Source organism: Pocillopora damicornis, chromosome 3, assembly GCF_964200805.1.
Source record: "Pocillopora damicornis chromosome 3, jaPocDami1.2, whole genome shotgun sequence".
Taxonomy (NCBI): Eukaryota; Metazoa; Cnidaria; class Anthozoa; order Scleractinia; family Pocilloporidae; genus Pocillopora; species Pocillopora damicornis.
In genome coordinates this window covers 21,658,776-21,681,493 of record NC_142672.1, presented here as the reverse complement: position 1 = coordinate 21,681,493, position 22,718 = coordinate 21,658,776, and the positions used below count along the sequence as shown (strand labels likewise).

General features: G+C 39.0%; 5 protein-coding genes across 10 annotated transcripts; 3 read left to right on the top strand and 2 right to left on the bottom strand.

Moving 5' to 3' along the window:
• Nucleotides 1-1,479: 1,479 nt before the first annotated feature.
• Nucleotides 1,480-8,273, bottom strand: LOC113671341 (ras-related protein Rab-20). Of its 6 annotated transcripts, none has more exons than XM_089200856.1 (6): nucleotides 7,938-8,273; nucleotides 6,555-6,696; nucleotides 5,501-5,584; nucleotides 4,520-4,616; nucleotides 3,929-3,985; nucleotides 1,480-2,930 (listed from the first exon to the last, which is right to left on the bottom strand). In XM_089200856.1, exons 3-6 carry the CDS (start codon nucleotides 5,527-5,529, stop codon nucleotides 2,457-2,459), a joined length of 657 nt encoding a protein of 218 aa, XP_089056982.1. In that variant the 5' UTR covers nucleotides 5,530-5,584; nucleotides 6,555-6,696; nucleotides 7,938-8,273; the 3' UTR covers nucleotides 1,480-2,456. The 6 variants fall into 6 exon arrangements, with proteins under 6 accessions (XP_089056982.1, XP_089056980.1, XP_089056981.1 ...); XM_089200854.1 differs by lacking the exon at nucleotides 6,555-6,696 and adding an exon at nucleotides 6,269-6,355 and having other exon boundaries at nucleotides 7,938-8,116; XM_089200855.1 differs by lacking the exon at nucleotides 6,555-6,696 and adding an exon at nucleotides 6,269-6,302 and having other exon boundaries at nucleotides 7,938-8,106.
• LOC113671339 (uncharacterized) lies at nucleotides 8,267-13,027 on the top strand. The gene has a single exon (XM_027187554.2). It carries the CDS (start codon nucleotides 8,456-8,458, stop codon nucleotides 11,825-11,827), a length of 3,372 nt encoding a protein of 1,123 aa, XP_027043355.2. The 5' UTR covers nucleotides 8,267-8,455; the 3' UTR covers nucleotides 11,828-13,027.
• A 486-nt stretch (nucleotides 13,028-13,513) lies between these two features.
• On the bottom strand, nucleotides 13,514-18,381 carry LOC113671340 (E3 ubiquitin-protein ligase SIAH1A). Its single transcript, XM_027187555.2, has one exon. The coding sequence runs from the start codon at nucleotides 16,357-16,359 to the stop codon at nucleotides 15,526-15,528; it is 834 nt and encodes a 277-aa protein (XP_027043356.1). The 5' UTR covers nucleotides 16,360-18,381; the 3' UTR covers nucleotides 13,514-15,525.
• Nucleotides 17,187-20,066, top strand: LOC113671338 (uncharacterized). The gene has a single exon (XM_027187553.2). The coding sequence runs from the start codon at nucleotides 17,187-17,189 to the stop codon at nucleotides 17,784-17,786; it is 600 nt and encodes a 199-aa protein (XP_027043354.2). The 3' UTR covers nucleotides 17,787-20,066.
• A 1,362-nt stretch (nucleotides 20,067-21,428) lies between these two features.
• Nucleotides 21,429-22,317, top strand: LOC149048820 (uncharacterized). The gene has a single exon (XM_089200859.1). The coding sequence runs from the start codon at nucleotides 21,554-21,556 to the stop codon at nucleotides 22,172-22,174; it is 621 nt and encodes a 206-aa protein (XP_089056985.1). The 5' UTR covers nucleotides 21,429-21,553; the 3' UTR covers nucleotides 22,175-22,317.
• Nucleotides 22,318-22,718: the final 401 nt, after the last annotated feature.

Sequence of the window (22,718 nt, the reverse complement as noted above, 5' to 3'; positions counted from 1 at the left end):
CAAATCGAGGTAACTTGACGTTGATACGAACACTTTTTGTCGAGTCGATTTTCTGCTTTTCTGATTTGTGCCGGAATATCATCCAACAGAAAAATGTGCGTCAATCACCCAAACTCCACGCTTGACCTTCAATAACTAAATGAATAGAGAATAGAAGGTAACTTCTTTTATTCTAAACTCTGTTTTGTAAAAAAAAAATCAGTAAGTTTTGACTTCAAATAAAAAAAACGAAATGACTGCATCCTGATACTTAATGTTCACGATAATAATGTTAATAACACGCATACAAATTATACCCACCTAATCTTTTTCCAGTGCTGCTGTAATGATATGAGTGACAGACCCCATAAGTTCGCTTTTTGAGTTATTAATTTTTTCAATAGAAAAAAAACTCAATGTTAGCGTGCAGAGTGGTATGTTTCTCGCAGAAATCAGATTGCCACATTAGGGTTTAGGGTTAGGGTTAGGGTTAGGGTATGTATCTCGCATCAGTCATAACAGCATTTGGATCTTGCACTAGGCATTTTTTTACGTGCTTGAATTGTATTCCACCAATCAAATTCCATTTTGCCTCATTATACTTCGCTCACATGCCTCACATGTCATTTCCTTGTAAGCAACCTGCATTTTATCACGTATTCTAAGCACACGATCCAACCCCACTGGCCATAGACTACATAGAACAAAATGCTACTGACAGGGAGTTTTCCACGCAATTCTCCCGCGTTTTGACTTTTTCTACGCTAAAATACAGCCCAGATTTTAACCACGTATTCCTCACACAGAGGGCAAAGTCCAAATAGGCAACAACCAATCAAGGAGCCTTCTTTGAAATATTATCCTTTCCTCTTGTTCAATGTATCTTTACTTTATTCGAGATCGCAATATATCTGTGGTTAGGGTCTATTGGAAATATAACAGACTTTCAGTTTTCTTTTCGTCGTTTTGATTTTCTGTCAGGTAGAGGAATGGCGGTAAGTGTTACTTTGTTTCGTCACGCAACGCACTTTCTCCAACGGGGAATACAGGGCGTTGTGCGACGAGACCAAACAACGGCTGCGAAGGAGACTACGGTGAGCGTGGCGCCGATGCACTTTACTTTTGCTTAGAAGTATTCAGAAAATAGAGACAAAAGACCACAAAATACCTGTGGGACTTCAGATAAATTAGGATTTTTTCGTTCTCTCAAGGTGAAGTAATGCGACATTTTCGTTCTTTTGAAAGTTATGCTCTTTTTGTTACAAAATTGAAAACATTAGGTACACAAAGTATCCCATCTCAACCCACCCAGCCGAAAAAAAAAAAAAACCCTATAACGCTATCCCTTATTGACCTCATGTCGTACCAATCATATTCGCGATAAACAAATCGGATACTCTCTGCACGGTGTCCGATTTTGGTAACAGACCGAATTAGACTCCACTCAGTCCTATTACGATTACTAATAATGATGATAATAATATCACAATGATAATATCATACAGTTACTCTGCGTCTTTACGATTTGATTTATTTTCGTCGGCCCACTTGGGCGTCACTTCGTGATTTTCTCGAGAGAAATGTTAGATTCTGTTTAGATTCTGCGTAAAAAGTTGAGTGTACCAGTGTCCGTCCCATATATCATGAAGGGTCAATTCAGTCCGTTGTTTTGTTCAGTTTTCTTCGCTTTCTTGCGATGGAGAGGATGGAAGCACGGACCGATACGGGCTTGAGTCTAAATCAGTAGTGCGAGGTACACAGGTCAAGTAAGTCTTGGTGAATGAATTTAAGCAGTAGGACTGGGTAAACTCATGTACTGTTAACACCAAAGCTAAAACAAAGCTAAAATAAATTTTTAAACTGCTCTGTCTAATGCGGCTTTTTATTGGTTTCTTCATAGAAGTTGCTTGAATTTATGTTTGTCGACCTCAAATTACAAAAGTTAGTGTTACTTGAACCAAATGTAAACTTCGGTTTTTCATTTTCTATTGCGAATTCTCATTCTGTTAAACCAAGAGAATGTAAACTGTTTACATATATCCTTGGTTAAACTCTGTTGAACCAAACATGTTTCGCTATTGTGAAGGGGGCAGAGGTTACAAACTTTAACGTATAACCTGAAAGAGCCGTCGCTTTATGATAGGTAACACAGGCCCCTCTCTATCATACTGCCTGCCTGCAAAGGCCCACACCAACCACCATCTTATGCCAAGTAGAACCGTCTCTAGATAAAATCAGATGCAAAATAGGGCTACTTCGTAGAGGATCTTTTCTGCAACAACCGATGTCCCAGTTGCCGTAGACTCTTTTCATTCAATCAAAAGAAAAGAAATTTTAAGAAAAATTGCTTGCAATCAAAAAGTTACCAGTTGATCGTGGTATAAGAAGCAGAGTTCATCGCGGTAATTATTTTCCATTCCCTGAATAACATTTCCAATCGTTCGAAACCTAGGTTAGGATTGTGGCTTTGGATATTCTCAGCAGCATTTCTTCGTACTTTCGTTTTGCATCTGTGACTTATTTTCAAGATCAATGCCCGTCGTTTGTCGCAATAACCTCTTTGCAGTTCCTTCATCGTCCAAAGGCAAACAGGTGTTCAATATAAAATCAAAAACTTTCTGAACGTTTTCACCAGATTTTGCACTCGTTTCAAAGAATGGTTTCTCGTTGAAACTACCGGTAGGTCTTCCCTTCTTTTCATTTAGTTCCAAAGCTAATATTTCGCCAGCGGAGGATGGAATTTCCCGAGAACTGCTCGTTATAATATCTTTTTTTGTGCCTACTACCACTACAAGACAGTTTGGTTCGGATGCGTCCAGCAGTTGTAGATAGCGCTCCCTTAGCGCGCGAAGAGATTTGCCCTGTGAAATGTCATAAGCTAGAATAGCTGCTGAAGCGCCCCGACAGTAAAATGAAGACAGGCCTGAGTATCTCTCTTCACCTGCCGTGTCCTAAAACGAAAAAGAAAAAATTATTTTAAGTATGCTGACTACACTTTCGATGAAACATCTTTCCACAGGCACTCTTTGCCTATTTCTTATCTTCTATGCTGAGCATCCGCTGCCCCCTCCTCCTCCATCCGCTGCCTTCTCCCCCTCCATCCGCTCTCCCCTTGTACAACCTTTTAACAGTTTTTTCCTGTAAACAAAAAATGTTTTTGTTGTTTTCCTTATGGAATACACACCAGTTCTCCAAAACTGGAGTACTGTTGGAAAAAGGAGATCCCATTTTGATCCTGATCACCTGTTATGTGTACTGGAAACCTTAAAAAAGTCGTAAAATAATGACTCGACCGGAAGCACTGATAACGTCGAAAGGCAACGATGACAACTTTTTCAAGTTAATGAATGGCTGCTTGATATTGGGTTTCAAAAGTAATCCGGGATTACCTTGAATTTGTTAAACGTCGCTCTGTGATTGTTCTACAAAACTCGTGGTATTCTTTCAACCAATCAGAAGTAAACCGAGTGCCACGTGTGACCAAACACCTGTGTTTTCCCACGCTTTTGGTAGATTGGTTTTCTTCGCTTTGAGTTCCCTTTGGCTGATGATGATTTTAACCTGACTGGCCATGTGATAGCTTTAGTTTTGGTTTTTCCGACGTCTATATCAAATTTGCTCTAAAAGTGATAATTAACAATCATTTCACAGTAATTGCTTTTATTCAAAACTGGATCATTGGATAATGCAATTCAAAAGTTTTCATTGGCCAAGCCATATGTGTTATGAGCCATTATAACATGAAAATGAGTTAATGTTAAAATTGGGAAGGTTTATCCATGTTTGGGGGCGTTCTTGATGAAAGAATTAATCCACTTGCACTAGTAGGATATGATATGATTATGGCCAACTCAGCATTCTACAGCGGCTATCTATCATCCCATATCCAGTGCGTGCTCATGGAATAATTGTTTAGTAATCTATAGAATACACATAAAAACACCATTACCCAGATGGCAACATTGTATGGTCCCCACTGCTTTAGAAAGAAAGATGCTCCAATAGTCTGTGGGAGACATGACAGTTAAAGCATTTCAGCCAAAAAAAATTTGACAATTTTAGGCATTAAATGTCTCATATAAACCTACATGTGGTGTAATCATATAGTCTATATGGCCATAAATTTCTTGTAGCCAGTAGGGGTTGGTAAGATTAAAGAACTTATTCCTGGTGGTCTGTCAACCAGTGTTCGGTCATTCATGGACCAACTGTCAGCCCCTCATGTGCTCACTGTTGCAGTTTGCTGAGTGATAGGTCTGGGATAAACTTAACAATGCAGCAATGCAATGGACTCAAGAAAGAGAAAATTTTAAAAAGGCATTAAAATTATGAAAATAGGAATAAAGGGTATGGGGGAAAAGATGAAGATTCAGTTACCAATAGGGATTCCACAGCCTAACTTTTGATTACCTTGTGGGTTCTCTGACTAACACTGAGCTTCAAGTTGTGTATTGTACAAGGTTCAACCTTGTTATTTTCTTAAAGAGGTAATTTTCAGACAATTCAATTCAATTTTCTGAAGCTCTTATAAAACACTTACACTGATAGTATCTCCTGTAAAGACTCCATTAAGATATCTTTGAATCAATGAGGTTTTTCCAACACTAGTATCACCAAGAATGATCACTTTCAAATCTCTGTCAAAAGTAACACCAAAAAAAGTAATTTTATGGAAAGTAAATCCTCTACTTCAGTTTGTTTTTCTTCAATATTTTTTACAACTTTCATTTCATTAATTTCATTTATTCAGTTCTTTGTTCATTCTATCATTCATTCATGCATTCAGAGAGTTACAATGAGTCAGCCATTCATTCACTTTGTATGGCATTGTGGTGCATTTTGCAGGCTACAGTTTACTTTAGCCTGCTGGCATGATTATTGAGACTGTTTTCTAGTCACTTCTTTTCATTATTTTTATTTCTTTGCGCCCAAGTCAATTTAAACCTCCCATAGCATTTTTTGCTAAAATGAATCTGTGGCAGGGCCCAAACATATTTATGTCCTTGGAAGAACATAAACTGCTCATTGTTTTATTAAACTGTCACAATCAAAACAAACACACATTTAGAAAATCCATTAAGCGATGACCATTATCGATTGTGGGCCTTCAAGGTGATCATGACAACAGTCAATCACCAAAGTCATAAAACCAAATCACTGTTACTCCTAAAAGTTTGATCATGCCACATCTGATCCACTTATTTATATCAACTTCATGACATTCTAGGGATATTTCAGGTGTTCACACTCTTGTTATCTTGTTAATCATTCAACTCCCATGAGTGGCTGAAAAAACTTCTCCTTACAATATCAGTACAATATCAAGCAGACAGTTGATGAGAATCAAGTAAAAAATACATCAGGGGATTAAGAGTTGATCCAATACCAAATTCTCCAAACTTACAAGTACATCATAAGAATTGTATGACAGACAGTAAGGAGAATTACATGAATTTAATAGTATCTATAAATTTTTTTTCCCAAAATGACCTGACAAGAATGAAAAACATATTTCTCTTACGCTTTCTTTTTAGTCGCTGACTGCTGCATCTTGAAGGCAAGGTGGCTCTGCTCTGTCTGCTTCACTCTCTTCAGTGTGTTACATCTGACAATTAAGAGAAATAATAAGTATGCACTTCTGACAGTTTTTTTTCTTTTTTTTTTAACAAATTACCTGAATGCTTGGTTTACTCTACTTGTTCAATGATTTCACAGGAAAAGCCACACTTCCTAATGGTTTTTCAGGCTAACTTCCATGGGAGAGGGGATGGGGTAGTACTTACTAGTAATAAGACCAGCAGGGATATGCCGCTCAGTGAGGTCACTTTTCTATGTGGATTGACTATAATGGGATTGTTCTTACAATAGAGTTACTAGCATGGGGTCACACATTTTTGGCATTTTGGGGGCTAGAAAATTCTGGTAAGCAGGGATTATTATTGCCATTAAATTTTGTCATCATATTACCAAATGTGACTACTGATGGGGTCTATAGTTGAACAAATAATGGGGTAAGGGTTTTGAGAGGCCAGTGGCACATACCCAGTAAAAATAGACCCAAGTAGCCTTCCCCCCCCTCACCCATTATTACTTCTTGCACAAATGAGATAAGTCTATCACAGGTTGTACCCTTAATGGGTATCTTGTGGTTTCAGCCATATTTTGTCAGTAAGTGCAGCCCCATTTGTGTATCAAGCTAAGATGTTCAAATAAAACATTTATTCTAGGTTAGCTATGTGATACACAAAGCGTATATCACCATGACCGCTAACCCTGTACAAGAGCTTACCATGCTTCATTTTGACTTTGGGTAAAGAGTAGCACTGAAAGAGTGTAGATTAAGACACACTCAGTAACAAGTCCCTGCTACAGTTCTCTGCAACAAAGCAACATGCATGTCCTCGTGCATTGCTCTGAAAACAAGTCCTTTTATTCAAAATTGCAGCCATAGCAAAAATTCAAACCAATTTCAATTCAAAATATTTTCATTCCAGCAACAGACATCACACCCCAAGTGATTTGCTACCCTGAGTGTTCTGACCTTACTATGTGTCATTAACCTACTATACCCTTACATCAGTATCCATGTTCTTCACACTCTTCTTTGTATATTTCCCTTAGTACTGATAAGGAGAATTTGTATAACAATCAACACTTCTTGGGTTGGGAATCATTGGCTATATCATCATGATCCTAATAAATGATTTAGCAGTCTTACTGTAAGGAGAAATTAGATGTTGGTCACTCTTAGGGTTTAAAGGATTAAAGAATGCAATTCTTGTGAACTTGAACAAGGCCTCTAAGCCTAATAACACTAATGAATAGGGCTCTTCAGCCAAGATCAGTCAATCCAAAATTCTTCACACTAACCAGAGTGAAAAAGCTCAAAAAGCTCAAAGGCAAATCACAACATCAGCTACCAGTAACCCCTGAACATCAAAAGCATCCCCAAGTCTTATTATGTGGATTGCCTATGTCCCATTGAGCACCTTTGGGTACTTTGCAGCCACTAAAATCAGCTGGATTACAGAAATGCATTTTAACAAATAGATTTCATGTTGCAGTGCACCTGTTTGGTAACAGACTACAGATCACACCAAAACATGGTAAGAACAAAAAGGGGCACACTAGGCATAGGCAAGTGTCATTGATAATCTTCAGCTCTGATCCGTCACTGTACAGACCTACCAAAACATGGAATCTATTTCTTTTATATGAAAAAAAAGCAATAGATCATGAATAGGAACCCATGTAAATGCACACATAGTTCAGCTTATCATATAAATAGGAAATATACAATGATTCCAATGAAATTGAACCAAGTTATTAAGGGCTTTCGTGTGACTAGAGTGGTTAGTTGGTGTAAGTAACCCCCATTACAGACTAGTCTTACATTTAAAGCCAGCTCGCATCCTGTCTACAGATTGGACAGTTTAGTGTAAGAAACCCCTATAACAACAGTCTAGTGATAAAAAAAAACTATCGACCATTTAGCATACAATATATACAGCAAGGGTAACAACAAATTGTCAAAAGAAGAACTTTGGAATCATGATCACAATCCAAGTGGATCGCAGGTAACAGAGCCGAGTCTGTTGTGTTCTCCCAAAGGCAATCCACAATAACCAAATATCTTCAGAAAGAACTCCTCAGAGAATTACCTGCGACTCAAAGGCCAACTGCGACAACGACATGAGAAGGCGTTTGTAAATGTTTACTGTACAGTAAACATTTAGAAACGCCTTCGAAGCTCATTGACATTAATTGAAACGGATAATGACACGAGGGGTCCTCGGTGATATACAGTTCAATAATTCCTAAGCTGAGACAACCTGAAGTAAATTGTGAGGACGAAAAAATCACAGCTTATTTACAAGAACATTAAGGGCCTCGATTCTCCACAAAGATACACGTAGGTTTCTAGAATAAAATTAGGTGTAAACAACTTCAGAACCTACCGGGAAGTTCAGCGCTCGTTCCTTGATCCTGCACATATAACGTAAAAATAAGCCAAGGCAAGAAAACAAGCTACATTTGGTATGATTGAAAATGGACAGCTTAAATTTAAAAGGAAAAGAAAAGGAAAGAATATGCGCAGTCCAACTCACAACGGATTGAGTTGAATGTGTTCATCCCCAGGCCTTTCAATCATAATAGCGTGCAATGTAACCAGTTACGTGCTCGAAGAAGCAATGACGTCAAAGGAAAATTAAAGTTAATTGTATTCCGCTATCCTGCTGTCACGAAAGACAGTGATGCATTGGACTTAGGATTTCGAGACATCTCAAGTGGATTGATTGACCAAACTCGAATCCGATTTAAAATTAGCGAGTGTGGAGTGCATTACGCTGCCTACCAAACTGATTAACAGCGCGATGGAACGTGGCAAATGCTTTCTTTAAAGTGAAAGCATTCTCCGTAGTCAACATAACTGCGTTGAACGTTTCCATCGATCGGTATACTTCTCTCGTTCAAGATGGTGTTAACCAGAAGCCGGACATCTCGCCCCACTCGATCTTCAACACAGCGGCTCAATGCAGCTCCAACTGGAGTTCAGGGGAACCAAACTAGAATAAAAAGGAGACCTAAAGGAGGAAAATCCAAACCCGCAGCCCAATCAAGTAATCCTACATTAGCAAGTCGTCTTTGTGACTTTATGGACGAACTTCCACTGTTCAAGCTGCCTAAGCAAGTGATAAAATTTATCTTGGAGTTAAAGGACCCTCACCCGAAAACAGCTCTCTTTATATTGCTTATACTTGTTGTAATCCTATTGGTTTATTTTGTTTCGATAATTCCTGAGTTGTTTAAAGTCTACGATAAGGCAACCAGTGTTTGGCTGCGGCTTTTTCCACCTGATTTACCAAGCGTTTATTTCAATGGAGTCTCGTGGCCTCCAAGGCATCGATGGGTTTGGCGTGAGGAGGAACTTTCGAACGTAACGAGACGGATAACGGCAATGTCCAAAGAACATGATGGAAAGCAGGTTCACATGTATTTGATCGGCGGTCCAGGTTCGGGGAAATCGGAACTCGCTAGACAAGTGGGGCTTCGTTTAAATGAATCTCTGAAGCAAGACCGTAGACCGGTTGACATAGTAACAATCCAGGCTGCCACTGTCACTTCGCTCATATCAAGCTTTGCCGACTCAATTTCTGCACTCAGCAAAAGTTCAGCAGAAAAGACGGACGGTATAAAACAATTAAAAGAAGAGCTGGATCATAAAATTGGCGGTTTGTTCGCAAAAGAAGGAGATGATTTGAAAACTGAAATGAAACTTAAGATATATTATGCAAAACTTTGCGAGCTTCTTAAACAACGAAACAGTCGCCCAGTATTGATTTTCGACAACGTGCGAGAGTTGAAGTGGTTGTTCAACTACCTTAACCTTGAGCCGGGAAGTCAGCATTTTACGACTTTTGTAGTTATCGTTACTCTAGAAAAGCGCGTGTCTTTGACAAGACTAAGTGATTACGTAGAAGTGCAGGATTTATACGAGGGTATGACCCTAAATGATTCTATTAAACTTCTGCAACTAATTACAGGATTAGACAAAAACAATGAGCACAATGCTAAGAAACTCGCGATTATTCTCGGAAGGCAACCACTCGCTGTCGCAACCGCGGCGATTTACATAGAAAGCGTACGCCAAGGTCCCCCCAAGCGTTCTACATACTCTTATTCGAACTACATATCTGAGTTCAATCGAGACATTGACTTCCTTGGAATGGAAGAGGAACTGGAATGGCAAGAAAGCGAGGCTTCGAAGTACGATGTTGCCATGTACACCGCTGCTCTAAAAGCGGTTAAGCATTCGGCTCAGATTGATCCAGTGATTCGGGAAATCACCTGTATTGGATTTACAGATACGTCGCCGCTTAGTCTATCCTACGTCCTCGACTTCTTGAAAACGAACTCGAGCCATCAATTCACAGAAGCGCAAGTCCGAAACTCCTTAAGGAACGTGCTTTTTAAAGTGGCGGGTCAGGAGAACCACCAAACTCTGCACACTCATCAGGTAATCCGAGAAGTTTTCCGTCGCGTTTGCAAGGTAAGTCGTTATAACCCGAGCTGCCTTAATTCAGCATTTTGCAATCTGACGATCAGTACTAATGCAGATTTCAGTAACAGCCAGCTGCTGATCTCAGATGTCTTTCAACGACTCGTTTCATCCTTTGAGCGGCAGCTAAATTTCACAACCTCATCTTTGCTAAACGCGGAAAACGCCACGGTAACAGAATCTAACATTGTTTTTGGCTCTGAATGTTTAGATATCCTGACCTCGCTATGCATATTTTCCTCGAGGGAAGGCTTGAAGATGGAAGATGTGATGAGAGTCAGTTTTTCAGACACCTTCCTGCAGTTCTTTGCGCACAACTCTGGGTATTGGCCAGGTTTGATCAAGGCCACAACAAACGAATTCAGACTAAATGAAATAGTGACTCTGGCAAACTTGCAGGCAAACAACGGCTCTCGGTTTGACTTACAGACAATTCTCCTTGTTCTAAGCCTGCATAGCGGAGCCTCAAAGTTGCAAAAAGAGCATTTCATGACCGCAATAAACAAGACTTCGACAGGGATTGCGCAACTTATTAAAAAAGTAAATGACGATACAGTTGTCTTAAACAGAACAAAGCCACTTCTTTTGAACATCTTAGGAGCGATGTACCGTGGCTTAGGGTATCCTTACCGATCAAAGGATCTTCATGAGCTTGCATTTGATTTTTATCGCACAAACGTCACTGACAACAGTACAGGAGAACACACTACAAGCAGTGATAACGACCAAGAGGTTTTCTTAGGCAAGGCAAGTACTCTACATAAACTCGGAATCATTTATCGTTACCTAGGTAACCTTGCCATTGCTCAGTCTGCGCATGAGTGGTCACTTAGTCTACTAAAGCAGTTATCCGGGGACCACCGAGTGTATATTTCAGGTTCACTTCTTAACCTAGCTGTTGTTTATAGCCGCCTTGGGAAGTACTATGATGCACTGCGGTTGTATAATCGCTCATTGATCATGCTGCAAGAGATATATGGCCCAAGTCATGCTAGCGTGGGGAGGCTTTATACCACCATTGGAACTGTCTATTATCGGCTTGGAGACTTCAATAACGCCACACAACATACAGAACGTGGATTGCAAATACTCGAGGACTTTCACGGAGAGTTACACCCTCATGTGGCCGAGGCACTGAATTTTCTCGGATTCATGTATAGAGATCAAGGACATTTAAGCAAGGCTAAGATTGTTCTGGAACGCTCCACGTCTATTAAGGAGAAGGTCTTTGATCCGGAGCACTTCATACTTGGAGAGGCTTTAAACGATCTAGGGGTGGTGTACACTCGTCTAGGTGAAGGACAAAAAGCCAAGATGGTCTTACAAAGAGCACTGCATATCTTTAATCGTACTTGGGGAGAGGGGCATACCTCAGTTGCGACGGCCCTAAACAGTTTAGGAGTCGCCCACAGCGCCTCGAGGGAGCTAGAAGAGGCGATTTTTTTGCACAAGACAGCCTTAAACATTCTCCTTCGAATGGACATGAGTGCCAACTTGGAACACTTAATTGCAGAGACAAGACAGCTCCTTGGCAACGCTTACATGGCGACGGGAGGCCTCGAAGATGCCAAAGACATGTATCAGCTTTCGTACTTGGGATTTAAGAAGATTTACGATTCCCATCATTGGAGAGTTCAAGGTGTTTTGAAGAGCTTAAGCTCTTTAGGGTACGTCTTAAACAAATCCTGCGAGACAAATGCTCTCTGTTTTATAATTAATTTAAACGCTTTTTTTGCCATCATCCTAGGTGAAAGGCTCATCACATTTGAACAGCTTATTTTAACGTAGTTTTTTCTTTGGGCTGGTAAAATTTTCGAGTTCTAATATTAGAAGTATGAGAACGTGTGTTAACCTCCCCTTCCACCCTCACGTGAAAGCCACGCCTCCGAATGAGATCTTAAACAGTCATAGCCAAATTAAAGGAAATAGGAAAAAATAGCTTCGTCTTAGTTTGTAAGCTGATTGAGCCCAGGAGCAAAACTTAATGATGTGGTGTGGACTCCCGGATAAGAATGGTTCTGTTAAAGACTTTTGGAGGTGACAGTAACGTGACAACATGACTAGATGTCGCTGTCACTCAAACAGTCCTTAGTCACGACTACCCCTACCCGGGTGGTCACCCGACTCATTTGCTGTGTATCTACACGGAGATCAGTGGAACTCTTCATATCCTTCGCTGCCGTCGTTTGGCGTAATACGGTATTGCCACAGGAAGTCCAAGCTCGCACAATGAGCCTCTGCAAACATGTAAATATGTCTATGGTTTTTTAATGGGCATGGACACACGCATTCTTCACGCAAAATTCAGAACTAGTTTCAAATAAATCCAAATTTACGTCCCTTTTTTGCTTGTTCTTAGGAGATTTTTTTAGACTGACGTTCGGCAGTTTAGTTCGTTCTTGATTCCCCTCTTTGCCCTCTGGACAGGATTATGCACCTGCATTCGTTTAGGTTAGTCAGGAAATCGATACAGGAACCAGTGGGAAGACCGAAAGGCACAGAAATACTGAAAAATATAAATAAAAAAGGGAATTCATAATTTTCTTCTCTTGACGTAATTGGTACTACTAATAACACCGGTGAGGGCGGATTCCTTCAGGGGAGGGGAAGGGGCAGTCGGCGCATGGATCGACCTAATAAGTTTTGAGAAAAGAGCAGAGTGGACTTGATGAAATAATGAATGGATTTCGGGATGTAATGTCAATCGAGAAGCACTTGAAGAGGTGTGATCGTCCTAATCTTGAACCTTTCCTTAGGCAGCTGGAAAGGAAGGACTGGACCTGGACTGGACTCTAAACTTGACCTTTGGATGTTGTTTTCAGTTGCTAATATTGATTACGTCACCAATAATTAAATTAATCAGTAGATAAGATATGCTGACTGATTGGACAAGCCTGACAATACTGATGTAAGTTTTGTAAGCTTAACTTGGATGAATGACCTCTTCTTGTAGCATGTACAAAATATATGGGAAAAGGACTCCAAAAATTAAGTAGTGAGACTTTCTTATCCAGTTGAAGGTCATATGAATACTTGCACAAAACTCAACACCTTCCTCTCCCCTTCCCATCCCCTCCCCTCCCCTCTTAACACAGTAGACACAGAACCTGATGCCGTATTGCAATTCCATGTATCTTTCCAAACAACATGGAAAGAGTAAATTCTACTGTTGTGATCACAAGAGCAGTTAGGAGGGTTCCATGATTGCTGTGATGTCATCTCTCTGGTGGGTTAGAAGAGGCAAAATCACATAGTTCAAAACCCAGTTGTTCAAGGAGTGAATAAAGCTATCCAACAGATAAATCTCTATCCAGTGGCTAAGTGTTAACAAAACATACCGCACTGTCTAAAGGATAGAGATGTATCCAGTGGATAGCATTGTTGGAACACAAGGTCTTAGTTTGCTCATGAAGACTTGAGGTTAGGATAAGCTGCATACATAATAAAAGAAACACTATTAAAAAGCAGCCCAGATTTCTTCAGTTCACATTTTTAATTCTTCTCTTCTTCTTCTTCTTCTCACCATACCAATGAAAACTCCCTTGTCACAAAATATTGTCAATAACTATCCCCTTTACTTTCGATAAGTTATTTACAGTTTAATAATACAGAGCACAAGACGCAAATTGTTAAAGGTAATTTACTTCCCACGACTGAAAAGTAGCTTTCAGCTTGAAAAAAACCTAACTAGGAATGTTTTTCAAGAAAGTTATCTAAATAATAATTTAATTAAATTGCAGCACTGAAATTGATAGCAAACTTTTCCTTTCCAAAAAGTAATGTAATTGGATTCTCAAAACATACAAAGGTATTTTGAAACCCTGCCTGTGCACCAGTCAAACACTATTCCTCAAAAAAATTTACACACTTGCAAGTATACAAATGATATCTCAAAGCAGTTGAGATTGATCCCTATCTGGAGATCTAGTTCCTCTTCAGTGAAATTAAGTTTGAAATTCTACTTGACATCAAAAAAGGACTGAAATGTGGTTTGGTACTGACAGGGAGAATTTGCTTAACAATCAAAGCTTCTTAGGCTGGCAATCATTTCCTTCATTCTCTTAAACTTAGAGAAATTAGACCCTGGTCACTTTAAAGGTTATGCAAAGAATTTCTGTCAAAAAAACCTAATGAAAAAAAAAAGAAATGAAGTTAAAGAAACTAAAGAAACAGAATTATATGACTTTCAAAATAGAGCTTGATTTCTTTTAAATATCATTCCATCAACACATCAAAAAAAGGAACAAAACATTGCAAGATGTGTAAATCTGTAAAACACCAATGTTTACACCTGCACTACTTCAAAACCTCCTCTGTTTGATCACCTTCAAAATTCAAACTCAAAATCTTAAAAAAAAAATACCTTTCATTTGATACCAACTAATACTTAATACATGCATACCTAGTTATGACAAGTCTACCTTGAGACCACAAAATGTGGTCTATACTGTGTAAACAATATGTTACATCCATCACTGACTGCACATGTAAAATCTCAGAATTTCAGCTTTTATCAGTCTAAAGGTGGTCTTTTTGGAAATAAATTTTCCTAATTTATACGGCACCATTTCAATGTTATGATCCTAAGAGAAAAATAATTGTCCTTTCAAGGACCAAAATTAAGGAAAGTATTTTTTTATTTAACATTGCCTTTGATATTTCCTTAAAGGAAGTGTTTGTGGTTTTATCATGTCCTGTTGACTGTAATTTAGATCATGAAGGTCACAGGAAGTCTTGAAAAAACATTTGCCACCAATCCTCTTTATTTATATCTCCAATCACATTTGACGCAAGATTGACACTGTATTGTTCCTCACATAAATAAAACTGAACTCACAATTCAATATTTCCTGGATGAATTGAGCTTGCTAATTAGGTTCTCAGGATATTTTGTTTTCCAAACTAAAAAAATACAGTGCACTTTTTAAGGATGTAAGAATATACAACTATTGAATAAAGCTGACGAACTACTCCCAATACTGACAAAGAACCCTTATATAGTACGAAATTATACAATTTACTTAATGTCTTGTCTAAACCCCTTACACTGTACATGTCCTTTTGTATAAATCAAGGACTTGAAAAGGTGCCTATGTAGCACTTTGACCAGTCTAGAGCAAGAATAACATAATGCTTGTTAGGTTCAACAGCTTATCAACCTGGTTGTGTTCACATACCTTAAGAATTTTTCACTCAAAAACTAGGTGGAAGGGGGAATTGGACTATGTAAACTTAATTGGGGGTAAACTTGATTTAATTGTTACTAAACCAAACACCAACTAGCAATTCTTTTCATTTCCTCTGATCACTTATGCTGAAAAGAGTACTCACGATCATTCCTAAAAACAATTGTTACTGAAGTACATTTTTAAGATTTAGATTTTAGGATTGGGAAGCAGATTCCCCGAAAAAGGAACAAAAGAAAATACAGTAATGCAAATAGTGACTTGGATTACATGTGACTGCCAAAGATACATAAATACCTTTTAACTGACCATAGATATCGTAACATTTATTCCCAGATTTCCATTGTCGGCAAATAAGTGAGCAATATTTGTATCAAATACGAGGCAATCGCTGTTTAAGATAGCAGAGGCGATTCCTTCGTGTATACTTCGCGGTGTAGCTTCCCAGGCAAGCCTTCGTCGGTTTCCATTTAATTCAAGACGATAGACGAAATTCTCTGCTTGTTTACGAGTTCCAATTAACTGTACAATAGCGTAAAACTGTTGAAGTCCCTCGATTTTCTCCTGTTTTTCGAGCACTAACATGAAATGATGTCCAAAGCAAGATTGCATCATTACCCAGTCTACGGCGCCAGGAAGGTTTATGTCAGTAGCTAAGAAAACAATGTCTTCTCCCTGAAGGGTTGTGATGGATTTATGAGCGTGCATCAGATGAGGCATGACCGAGTCCAGCGAACCTTGCCATTTACAAGAAGCCCCAGGACAAGGACATGAGTAGGGACGAAACTCGCAAGATTCTTCGTGTTCCGGTTTTTCATTATGTGGTAAGTTTACTTCACAGCCAGCCGAAGCATACTTACAGGGGAACGATACCGTGTTGGCAACCTTTTCCATAGCCAGATTTCGGATACTGCCCAAAGGCCCACGACATGTTGGGCAACAAGTCAATTTGGGTCGGCAGTTCGAGCACACTAAATGGCCGCTGCTACATTGAAGAATTGGAGGAAGAACATAATCAAAACACACAGGACATTCAAAAATACTCGCCAAGTCGGCATTCGTTGGTCCTCCAGGCTGAGATACGTTCATTCTCGATGGTTTCTGAGAAGGCTGCGAGCTTGGCTGTCGATTCATTGTTCCGAGGAACTTCTAAAACAGTAGGCTAATTTCAAGCACACGTCCTCGCCAAGGTCCATTTAAATCACGATAAATTTCAAACATGATAAATTCCTCTGGGTAGCACCAACATAAGCTCGTTAATATGACACGAAAGTGAGTTAAACGGAATTGATCAACGAGAGGAAATTACATTCCCTCGTCCTTCCTATATTTTGTTTTCGCGTGAATTCGTAAACTTGGTAGCCTCGCCTCTTCTCCGAACCAATGCCCAAAGTCTCCGAACCGCACCGATCATGCACGAGAAAGCAGGTCCACGATGCAGCACACTCCACGATTAATTTACGCCTCAAAACGCCTTTTAACGTTTTAGCATCCAGAGGAAACGCAGTGTTCCCACCGATCATTCTTCTTTTCAATAAAAGCTGGATCTAGAAGATGTTAAACTCTATAAATATCACGCACACAATGAAAAATACGATACCTTTTTGTCGACTAAACTCACGCCTGTTTATCATACACAGGCACTGCGCAGGTACTCCTCACGCAAACTTGTCACGAGAGTTTTTTTCGCGGATTTTCTTAATGCCTTTCGCACTTGCCTACTGTAAAATCCCTCTAAAAGCTGGAATTTAAAGAAGAGGAGGAAATCAACTGTCTCAAAGTCTAGCTTGACCGTTGAAAATTATGCTAATATATAGTTGTATCAAGCATCTGAAGTCACGCAGCCTCGAACCCTCAGGTTGGCTTATTTGTAAAGTGGGTTATTCGTTTTGAAAACCTGTGGCCGATCCAACCCGTTTTTTTGTTCGTGCCGTGGACACTCACCACCCACTGGCGAACAGATGGGTTCAGAAATTTCAAAGGAGGAGAAACAAAAGCGAAAAAACTTAGAACATAACCTTAGTAAAATGCAACGTAGCCTTCACGTGACTGCTCACGCTCACTACGTATCTTCGGAATACTACAGAAAGTGGAACGTTAGACTTCAATACATGTCTCTTGCGGTAGGTGCAGGTGGTGCCACAGGAGGCTTAGCATCAACATTTAATTGGAAAACGTTCGTTGGACATAATCCTCGCCTTGCACCACTCGTCGCTGCGTTTTCAGCAACTTCAGCTATCCTATCCGTTACCATACATTTGTTACCGAAGATCCAGAGTATGCCTGCAAATCTATATCAGATGCACTTTAACTCTGGAATAGAATGCCAGTATCTCGAAAAAAAGGTAAAGTTTATGTCGGAGACTGAAGTTTGGGATTCCAAAATACCGTGGGCATCACTGGCATCAAAGTACGAAACCCTGCTCAGGGACAAGAAAGACGTGGATAGCGTGATACAAACCGACTACTGGGCTTACCGAAAAGCTTTAAAGCTAATTGAGGAAAGAGATAGAGAGAAACGAGACCAAAGTGTAAGAGTAGGAGAAGGAACCATGCAATGAGCCCCAGAAACTTGAGAGAATCGTAAGCTTATCTGTTTATTATCACATATGTAAAACTCACAACTACTAAAGAAACGAATTGAAAACCAATTTCAGATTTACGCAAGGCACGTTTCGATCGATTTGTTTCGATTATCATTTGTAGCAAGAGATTATATTCTCTTTTTTGTAGTTAATTTACATCATAACATCGAAGTTATATTGGCCATGAACTGAAATTGGCAACAAAATATATAATTTTTAAATGCACCAGACGGATTAAATTTACAAAGACTAAAAGTACAAAATAGAACACTGATTCGGAAGGAAAAGCATGACGAGCAAAAGAGTTCGGTCGGCATGGATAACGGTAGACTATTCCAATGGATATGGGCGGCATTTTTAAATCAAAGGCTGTATAAAAATATTTTATGATCGTCTGTGACACTCAGTGCGACCTCTGAGTGTGCTACAGACCGTGTTAATCATTCAGCGTGTAGATTTAGTGAATGCAAATTGTGATAAACTTCAAGACTACTTCTTTCTGATTGGAACACTGGAGATAATACACATGAATCAAAATTGAGAGAAAAAACTATTGAAAAATAAGTGCACTTCAAATTGTGTTCCAGACCCTCGTCAGAGCTCGTCTGAGAGTATCATGTGATTTCTTGCGTGAAGCAAGCAGTCGATGCCACCAGACCATTCGGAAGTGAGTGGAGGGGGAGGGGGGCAACAAAAAATGTAAGCAGTCCAAGTAAAACCTGCCATGTGTACACTATGGCGAGTGCTTTTTCAACATTTCTACGGCTATAACTTTTTAATATTAAAAGTTCTCTCGAATTATGCCTTGTAGATATCTATTGCCCAGGTACTGCCAAAGCCTCAGTTAGCTGGCACGTGAATTACACTTTGCAGAGTGCCAAATAAAGCGTTTTTATTTTGGTGCTGAGATAATTATCTGTTGGACTTTGAATAATGGTTGCTATTGTCAATCTGTAATGAAGGAATGTATATCTGAGACGCAAAAGAGTAACATAACTTTGAAAAAATTGCCTTTAATTGTTACGACCAGAGACACTGCTGTTTTGAACCTTCTTAGCGACCCGTCTGATTACCTGTGGCATGAACAAGTTCATTTCTCTCTTTTTACCTCCCTCATTGGATTATTTAAACACTGATCAGGAGTTACAAAAAAGGCATTCTTGATTTGTATAAAATGTTTATATGTTGACATGGGAGCTTATGCTAGTGGACCATGTCTGTGTTCGGTTGTAATTTTTTTAGTTGAATTCAAATTGATAACATACATAACTATTTATTTTTTTCGTTTAAAAAAAGAAAAGAAACAAAACACGGGTATACCACCCATGCAAGAGTTAACTTTTTGGATGGGTAGGTTGGAAGTCTCCGCCATAGAAAAATCGGAAATGTATTGACCCTTTAAGTCCCACTAATGACCAAGACAGAATTTCTCCCCACACTATCAATATGGTATCAAGCAGATAAATAATGAGAATAAAGAAAAATATCAATTAGGGGATTATTGGTTGATCTAATTCCAAATTTTCCAAAGAAACATCACATAAATTGTATAGCAGACAATAAGGAGAATTACTAATGAAATCTTGGGAGTTAAAGTGTCAATAATTATAATAATAGTAATGATAATAATAATAATTATGTTATTATTAATAATAATGATTATAGAAAATAATAATGATAACAGTAATTTATTATCAAACCGGCAAAACTTTATTTAAATTCAAATCCTTCCTACATAATACATTGCTAAAGAAAGAGATATTTTATGTTTTTTAATTACATGTATAGAAAACATATCAAATTTGTTTTTTCTCCTTAAAACCCTGATCTTAAAAAAAGAGAAAAAAGAGAAAATTCTGCAAAAAGAAAAAACGAGTGACATATTTATAAATAAAGACTCATAGAGGTCTTAGAACAATACAAGAAAATGGAAATTTGTGTATATTATCAGATAGCAATAAGAATAGTAATAATAATTTTGATGATGCAGCTGAGACTATTACAATTATGGACAAAAGGTCAATAGTTTATTGTTAAAATCTTGTTGCATAGAAAGCCAAAAATCCTATGATGAAATTTCATGCTATGATGTCACCATCACAATTTGTTATGAACATGAAAAAAATGAAACGTTTTCACATATACAATATCGGTTAAAGCTAAGGGGTCATTGCACACTACAATGCAGTACCATGCTCACGTGATACGCGCGTGTGTCTGTTGACATACTCGTATGAATAGATTAAATACACGTATGTGCTTTCGTTATTTCTGTCAACATAATCCTTTGTTTTATCATTTAAACTTAATCCCCTGTCATTATTGAAGCTGGCGAAGAAATATTTATTTTTAAGTGAATATTTTGGTCCGAAACACTTTTTCTATGTCAAAAAGTAGAATCAAGACGAATACAGTTTTAACAATGACCGATATGACAGAATCTACTGAGCTTTTAGTTTTTAAAAGTCAAAAGGTTGGTTATAAAATTACTGTAAAAATTTCCTTGTGTATTTGTGTTGTTCTATCTTGGGACGAACTCAAATTCCGGTGTCAAAGCGGATTTGGACCCCCCACAGATTTGAACGGGGGGGGGTCCAAATCCGGACTACCAACACCAGACCTGACGTCACATGTGCAAGAGCGTTGAGTTTGTTGTTGATTCTCGTCCTGACTCCGAGGGTTTTTCTCCGGCTCCTTTAGTCTTCCTACCTTCACAAAAACCAACACTCTAAATTCCAATTCGACCTAGAAACAGTGGAAATGAAGTTCCACTTAGTGCAATGTCTACTACTGAATTCACATTATTCCTAACATTATTATTATAAATCATTGGCGTCTGTTATTCTTCTTTCTGAAATTAAGAAAGAAATAGTTCGTGAGCATTGACATTGATCACTTCTAGAACAGAACAGCAGGTGTTTTCACACGTGTTAAGTTAAAACTTATCATGTGTGAAAACATCCACTGTTCTGTTCTAGAAGTGATCGATGAAAATTAAAATTTTCATTCCACTGGGTAGCATCAACATAAACATGTTAATATGGCACAAAAGTGAGTTAAAAGAAATTTATCAACGAGAGGAAATTACATTCCCTCGTCCTTCCTATATTTTGTTTTCGCATGAATTCGTAAATTTGGTTGCCTCGCCTCTTCTCCGAACCAATGCCCAAAGTTTCCGAACCGTACCGATCATGCACGAAAACAATGTGGTAAAAAAAGTAGGTTCTCAATACAGTACACTCCACGTTTAATTTTCGCCCCCAAACGCCTTTGAACGTTTTAGCATCCAGAGGAAACGCAGTGTTCCCACCGATTATCCTTCTTTTCAATAAAAGCTGGATCTAGAAGATGCAAAGCTCCGTAAATATCACGCACACAATGAAAATTACAATACCTTTTTGTCGACTAAACTCACGCCTTCTGTTTATCATACACAGGCGCTGCGCAGGTATTCCTCACGCAAACTTGTCACGAGCATTTTTTGCGGATTCTCTTAATGCCTCTCGCACCTACCTTCTAAAAACTGGTATTAAGAGTAGAGGAGAAAATCAACTGTCTCAAAGTCTAGCTCGACCGTTGAAAATTATGCTAATTTATTGCCGTAGCAAGCACTTGACGTCACGCGGCCTCGAACCTGTGAATTTTCTTATTTGTGAAGTAGGTTATTCGTTTTGAAAACCTGAGGCCGATCCAACTCGTTTTATTGCTTGTGCCCTGGACACTCTCCACCCATTGGCGAACGTATGGGTTCAGGAATTTCGAAGGAGGAGAAGCAAAAAGCGGAAGAGGAGGAGAAACGAAAGCGGACAAACTTAGAGCGTCGTCTTGGCATAATGAATCGTCGTCTTTACATTACTCATCTAAGCCATTACGAATCTGCGAAATACTACAGAAAGTGGGACATCAGGCTTCAATACTTGTCTCTTGTGGTAGGTGCAGGTGGTGCCACAGGAGGCTTAGCATCAACATTTAATTGGAAAGCGTTCGTTGGACATAATCCTCGCCTTGCACCACTCGTCGCTGCGACTTCAGCAACTTTAGCTATCCTATCCGTTATCGTACAGTTGTTACCGAAGATCCAGAGTATGCCTGCTGATCTACACAAGATGCACCTTAAAGCTGGAACAGAATGTCAGTATCTCGAAGAAAAGGTAAAGTTTATGTCGGAAACCGAAGTTTGGGATTACAAAGTACCTTGGGAATCTCTGGCATCAAAGTACGAAACCCTGCTCAGCGACAAGAAAGAAGTGAATAGCATGATACAAACCGAAGAGTGGGCTTACCAGAAAAATTGGGAGAACGTTGACAAATGGGACAGAAAGAGAGAACAAAGTGTAAGAGTAGAAGAAGGAACCAAGCAATGAGCTCCAGAAACTTGGGAGAATCGTAAGCTGATCCCTTATATTTACTGTAATTGTAAACGTAAACCTCCTTCTCACTACTTAAGAGGCTGTCTCTCTTATTTCCACCCGGTCAATTTTGCGTCAAAAATAATTTTGCCTGAAACTCTGTTAACAGAAAGACTTTACCTAGGAAAGAACTAAATTGGATTTGGTTTGATTCGAAATAATTTTCTGACTGCATTACGGGCCATAATTATTTCCCAGTCCGTAGGGACCGTCGCAACGTCTCGAAAATTGAAAAATAGGCATATTTTGTAACGTTGTAAAATATTTGATTCGCATAGTTAAGCCACAGAATTTATGTCAGATTGCTTAAAAACCTTTCTAGTTTGCCAAGAAAGTTAGAATTTGCCCTCTCAGCAAATTTGAAAAGGCGAATTTTAGCATATTCTGACCACTAGAAATCGCCATCGGCCGATGGCCGTAAATAACCTTGATTTAGACGCTAAGTTTTGGGATTTGGGACCTGGTTGACGATTCTATCCTACACAGCCGTTAAGTTTAG